Here is a 5,998-nt window from a genome sequence, read left to right on the forward strand (position 1 = left end):
CTCCTGGATGTGTGTTTTTCTGCTAAATGAACAGGTAGCAATTCAATTAGAAAGGTAGCACAGTTAGAAACAAAACAACCTAGTTATACAATGCACAAGTTAACTTATGAAACACTTGATCCTAAGAGCTTGGCATGATCACCTGGGGAGTGGGGGGGAGAAGAAGAGAAACCACATCTACTTGGATATCAGAATTACCTTAACAAAGATAAATACCTAAAAAGCTACAAGAGAATCCCTCATATCTCAAGTTATGAGCCAACCTCTACTTGATGGTAAGAGCTATTCCTGCAAACAAGTTATACCTTACCTGTCTATTGCAAGGCCTCTTCATCTTCTAGTGCTGGATATTGCCAGACAAGTTACCATGGGATTCAATGCATATTTATCTTGCATTGGTATTGCAAGTATAATGGAAATAAAACTTGGAATAAAAACAAACACAACTGGTTTGGAGTTGTCAAAGGGAACAGAATTAGAATGATTCATTAAATTAACACGAGTGTTAGTTGAGAAGGCAAGGTTTTACAAATTAGGTAAAACAGAGAAGTTGTCCAAGGAAAGTTACTGAGAGTGATCTCTAATACTGAAAAGCATGTTCCTCTCTAGCACATGCTGTTTGTGTCAGGTGAGTGTTGGAAGTGTTACTCCTTGGGTTGGTGATAGGTATTGTATCTAAGTACCATACTGCATTCAGAAATGAAGGGGAGAAGGTAGATCACTTCAGACAGAAAAGTAAGATTTCTCCCAGGTGGGGAGACAAGCATAGCTGAAGGCTTGCACTTTTGGCACTTGCTATTGCTTCTCTACAACTCATATGGCTAATGCTTTCAAGTACTGGTTGTCATTTAGGAGCATCTGACAACTTCAAAGCTGGATAGGCTACTTTCCCAACCATCACTCTTAGAAGTGGTTTCGAGCTGTGTGGACAGGATTACCACTGTGCTAATAAACACACCAGTCACATCTAGCTCAGTTTAAGAGTACACCAAGTATTGTACTACTATTAACATACTATGGAGGCAACTTAAGTAGAGAACATTTACCTTCAGTGACAACCTGAACTAGCTCAAGTCTAGGGGAAGGAGTCTTTACCCCCTTAGACCGAATCCCCTTCTACCACAGCATTTTTAAAAGTCCACCAAAGCTTGAAACGGTCTTCACGTTATGGCTTAACGTTAGTCCTCTAACCCAACTCTGCAGCAAGAGAACTAGAAGGTTAGATTAGTACTTCAACACTGTTCCATGAAAGAACATTCCTGAAGAGCAAGAGCTCATTTCACAGCAGATAACAAGTTCAGTCAGTTATGACAGGAAAGGAGAATATTAGACATAATAATAAAAAACAAAACAAAACAAAAAACACACAAACCAAAAAAAACAAAAACAAAAACAAAACCAAAAAAAACCATACAAGACTCCAATTTCATTTGGTTGGAATAAATTTAATTTCATCCATCTGTAAACAAGGTGTTTTAATAGTTATGGCATTTTTTGAAATGCATATTAAATCAGATGAGTTAGACTGTATCCCAGATGTAACAAAGTGCAGGGAAAGAAATGGACAAATCAGCAACAAGAATTTGTTTAAATCTGTACATTATCCACAAGGCCCAAACAATAGAAGCAAATACTAGAATGTCCCTAAAGTAGTGCCATTCGAAAGAAACCCTTGTAGTCAGTTAAAATCCATCTCACAATAGCAACAGTTCTTTTTTTTTTTAAACAATAGTATGGCACAGAATACATATTAAAAAATGCATCACAAGACAGCCAAGTCAGTTATTCCAACCAATACCATCTCCCATTTATTCTTTTGTATAGAGTTCTGCAGTTCTCTAAAATGGACATACAAGTTAGTACCATCTTGAACTGAGAGTTTGGTTACACGTTTCAGATGACTAGTGCACAAGGCAGTTTACTCCACAATTTCTGCAGCAAAGGTGTGACAGGCCAAATGAAGATTTTGAATTTGAAATGGTATCATTGACAATTTTAGCTTACAAACTACCAACCCTCACCCAACACTGGTATTATAGCAGCAAGTCCCTTTACCAATAAGACCTGACAGGAAGATTGGAGTCAGTAAAAGCTACCAGTCAAGCTGAAAGTGGTAGTTTCCTGCAATGACATTGCAGTTTCATATAAAAAAACCCCTAAGCTGCAAATTAAAATTGGTCCTATGAAAAACTAAAACCGGACACACTCCAGATGGTTATGTTGGGATATCTAATGTCCATAATGGCAGCCTTTTACAATTCAACTACAGAACAGGAGCTGGCAAAAAAAATTGAGTGCCTGAGCTATTGCAGTGATGGAATGTCCCTGGGGATTCATTCAGGATGGTGGTTGTAAGGTCATGGGAGGCAGTGCATCTGTACCTTCTGATAGTTTTGCAATTGCACTCATTAAGCAGTACACGCTTCAGACACATGAATAGTGAAGTGCAAGAACAAAACTAATGCAACACAGCGCTTTTGAGCGGCAAACTGGTTAAATCAGGCACTGTATAAAAATTGGGGAAAGCAAACAAAATATGGATGAAGACAGGAGAGGGAGAGAAGTAAAGATATGCATGCACTTTTTCCCTCCCAACCATGCTCTACAAAAGGAAGACTAAATGAGCTTTGTAACTGCTCAAAGTGCTGAAGAGGCATTGATCAAATTAGATTGTACAATCGGCACCTTGTTTAGTGTTTAAGTTGTTTTAGTTGTCAATATCGCACTAATTGCTAAGAGAAAGCAAAGCCTAGACTTGGCATATTCCCCCTCCCAATTTTTTTCAAGTTATCATGCATATCATCTTTGTGCTGCAATGGTGCCAGATATGGGACTTGGTTACATACAGTGGTTAACATACAAATGAACAAAAGGGTAACTGGAATCATGACATTAGAAAAATGGGTAAATAAAAACCCCCCATAAAACTACCATCTACACTCTGGTAGCACTGAACACAAACTGGGAGCTGATGAAGACAGTTGCTAGTTGGATGGGGAGAGGCTGCTTAGACGTCAGACCTCCTCAGGTATAAAGCCAGTTCATATGCTTTCTTGTTGAGTGTCCCTCCATGGACACCTTTTTTTCCCATGACTATAACCAATGCTGGAGTACACAAGGAAACAAAACAAAAATGAACAGAATTAAAGAGAAAAAAAAAGAAAACAAACCCCCCCCCCAAAACAAAAAACACCACCTTTCCCCACCAACAAAGGGATACAAAGGAGACACAGGTTCATACCCCATCACCCTGCATTGCTAATAAAGTTTCCAGAATGTAAGATTTAAAGCTCACTGCCAGGAAAGTTTAATAGCAATTTTCCCCTAATACTTAACAGTCTGCCTAGCAACTAGAACCCAGAGTCTCTCAAGTATTTTGCCATTGAGTATGCCTTCTTATTCAATCCGCCTCCATGGACCCCTTCTTTGCCCATTACAAAGACCAAGACTGAAAGAGAAAAGAAAAAAAAAAGAAGGTTTTTTTTAAAAGAGTATGTTAGGCAAGGAAATAACGCAAGTTTTAAAAATATCAGGCAGTGCAATAAAAACCACAATCAAATTTAAGTTTTAGTATTTGGATATTAAGCAAGTTTTACAAAAGCTTTCTGAGGTAGAAATGTAGACAGGGTTGGAGGGGGTATTAAAACACACCCCACTTACTTCAGGTATTTGTCCCTGTGCCATCAGAGTTTACAAAATATACCTGAACACCTGTCAGCATGCAATTTAAAGATGAAAAACAATGCATGTGTTTCCATCAGACCTGTGATCAGGAAACCCTGGCTACATCCTACAATTAAGGAGAGATGTTAGTTAAAGAAAAAAAAAAAAAAGTATCCATGTCAGTACATGTAGAAGATGTTTTGGTACATCTAAGTAGAGATTAAAGTTCATAGCTGTAATGGGTACACTCTAGTCCTACCAACTTTGTTTGGTCTGGTTCCTTACTGGTAACCAAAATGTCATTGTTATCATTCTTAAAACAGTAAAAACAAACCAAAAAAAAAAAAAAAAACCCCAAAATTTAGCTTAAGTCTTAATGCCTTAAAAAAGAAACACATCTTATCCTCTCTAGTCAGATGAGGACATCTGAATTTTAGTATTAATCTTGTTCTTCCTCTTTCCATTCAGTTATCTAGGCTACAAAGTATCTAGACTTTACTAAGGAAGCCTGTCCCAAAGATGTAGTTAACAGAACAATATATGCTAACTGCCACCAGATGTCACTAGAATATAGACTACATAAGCATTCTTGGTCTTCTCAAGCACAATGGCTCTTATTTTATTGAATTAGGAACAGTGGAACTGGAATCAGTTCACTATAGATATACTGCCTACTTCATAACTATATTAGTGAGCTCTTAAGAGTGAAGTTAACTTGTAAGGGTTCCAAGGCAAAACAGTTGTAAGCATTCTCTGGTTAGGCAAGTCTATTATTCTTGTAATGAAAAGCTATTTAAGAGTCACAGAAATCTTTACATACTCTGACTAATGTTATACTACTTAGGTTAGAATCTCCATGTTATGTGAAGATTCAAGAAACAACATTTTCTCGAGTTGCTTGGTTTGTGAACCTTGGTTAGTGATGTAATATTCACAAAAAAACAAAACGTTTGAGAATGCCAAGCTTAGCCTTGAATATACTAGTCTTGCTTGTACCCAGTGTTTTGAAGACCAGCTAGAGTCTAGCTTCTTCCAAGTAGTATTATGTTATAGAAACGTAGGGAAGGTGCACTACCAGTAATTAAACAAGCTTACTGTAAGGTATCAATTGGATGCATTTCAAAAGCTCTCAATAGGTATGAGAAGAGTTAGAGTAAGACTTGTTAGATGTCCCATAATTTAAGACTACTTCATACTAGAAATTGACAGCAGTCACTTCAGACCAGGTTTACGCTAGACCTGCTAATTTTGAACGCCAATTTTGAACACCAAGTGTTTTAAATGCTATATGCCCAGGGCAAGAGGGTAATTAATATCCGATCTCCTTCAGCTGCAATATGGGCTACTCTAGAGTTTGTGGATACCATTTGATAAGTATGAAGAGATTTGATAAGATATGGCCAAGAGCTCTATTACAGTCACTTATTTCAGTTACACTTGTGACTGCTAGATATGTACCGCAGCCAACTTGCAGTTTTAAACTGAAGGCATTATACAGATAACACAAGTGGTTTCAGTCCAGTTTTGAAGGCAGGATTCTTGTTTTACTAAGGTCAGTTTCAAAAGGACACCTTACCTCGGCCAGCTCTGCCTACAGCAACATTGTATGTTGGCTCGCCACCTTGGCTCTTTGTCCTTATGTCCATCGTGCAGTCACCATCCACATACAGGCTATCTCTGATCACAGAGCACTTCTTTGCGCCAAGAGTCAGGCCATTGGTGAAGAAACCCTCACGGTCTTTACCTACAATCATATCAATTTCTACTGGCTGTCAAGGGAAAGCAGGAAAGAAAAAAGGATAAAAAAAAGAATCTAATGTTAGACACCAGCAAAATCCAACTTGGCTGCTTACAGTGGTTTCTTGAAGAGGAACTATTAACAAGGGTCTGGCCCCTTGGTCCTAGCAGTGGGCTGGCTCTAAGTATCATGGTCCCAGCAGTCCTAGCCTGAGGCTACAGAGTTTGCACGGGCAGGTCGAGCCAGGTCCCTCGGGGAGAGGCAGCAGCACTGAGTCACGGGCTGCCCGACTGCAAGGCCACTGGCACCAGCTGGGGATGAGTCAGGCCGCCGCTCCCGAGCCGCCCAGCCCAGGGCCTGCATGGCTGCGGTGAGGTGCGGGGCGTTCCCTCCGCAGCCCGGGCGCCGCTGCGGCCTCCGCGCCCGCAGCCCCTGCCCCGCGCTTGCGTAGCAGCGCCCCGCGCCGGAAGAGGGGCTGGGGCCCAGCCGCCCCTGGCCGGAGGGGGGCTGGGAGGCTGCGCCTCGCGCCGCCGAGCCGGGAAGGAGGCGTCGCCCTGCAGGAGAACTGCACAGTCATGGCAGGCCCGGCCATTTCCA

At 40.6% G+C, this 5,998-nt stretch overlaps 1 protein-coding gene across 2 annotated transcripts in view; it reads right to left on the minus strand.

Moving 5' to 3' along the window:
* Positions 1–1,424: 1,424 nt before the first annotated feature.
* The window catches only part of PFN2 (profilin 2), a 5,282-nt gene continuing 708 nt past the window's right edge, over positions 1,425–5,998 (minus strand). The window contains exons 2-3 of one of the 2 annotated variants that reach the window (XM_019532578.1): positions 5,240–5,432; positions 1,425–3,105 (exon numbers count right to left, since the gene is read on the minus strand). In XM_019532578.1, coding sequence (XP_019388123.1) covers positions 3,008–3,105; positions 5,240–5,432 — 291 coding nt within the window. In that variant the 3' untranslated portion in view covers positions 1,425–3,007. Of the gene's footprint in view, positions 3,449–5,239; positions 5,433–5,998 lie in introns of both variants that reach the window. The other variant, XM_019532577.1, reaches the window with a different exon arrangement.

Source organism: Crocodylus porosus, unplaced genomic scaffold (assembly GCF_001723895.1).
Source record: "Crocodylus porosus isolate Cpor-Errol unplaced genomic scaffold, CroPor_comp1, whole genome shotgun sequence".
Lineage (NCBI taxonomy): Eukaryota > Metazoa > Chordata > Crocodylia > Crocodylidae > Crocodylus > Crocodylus porosus.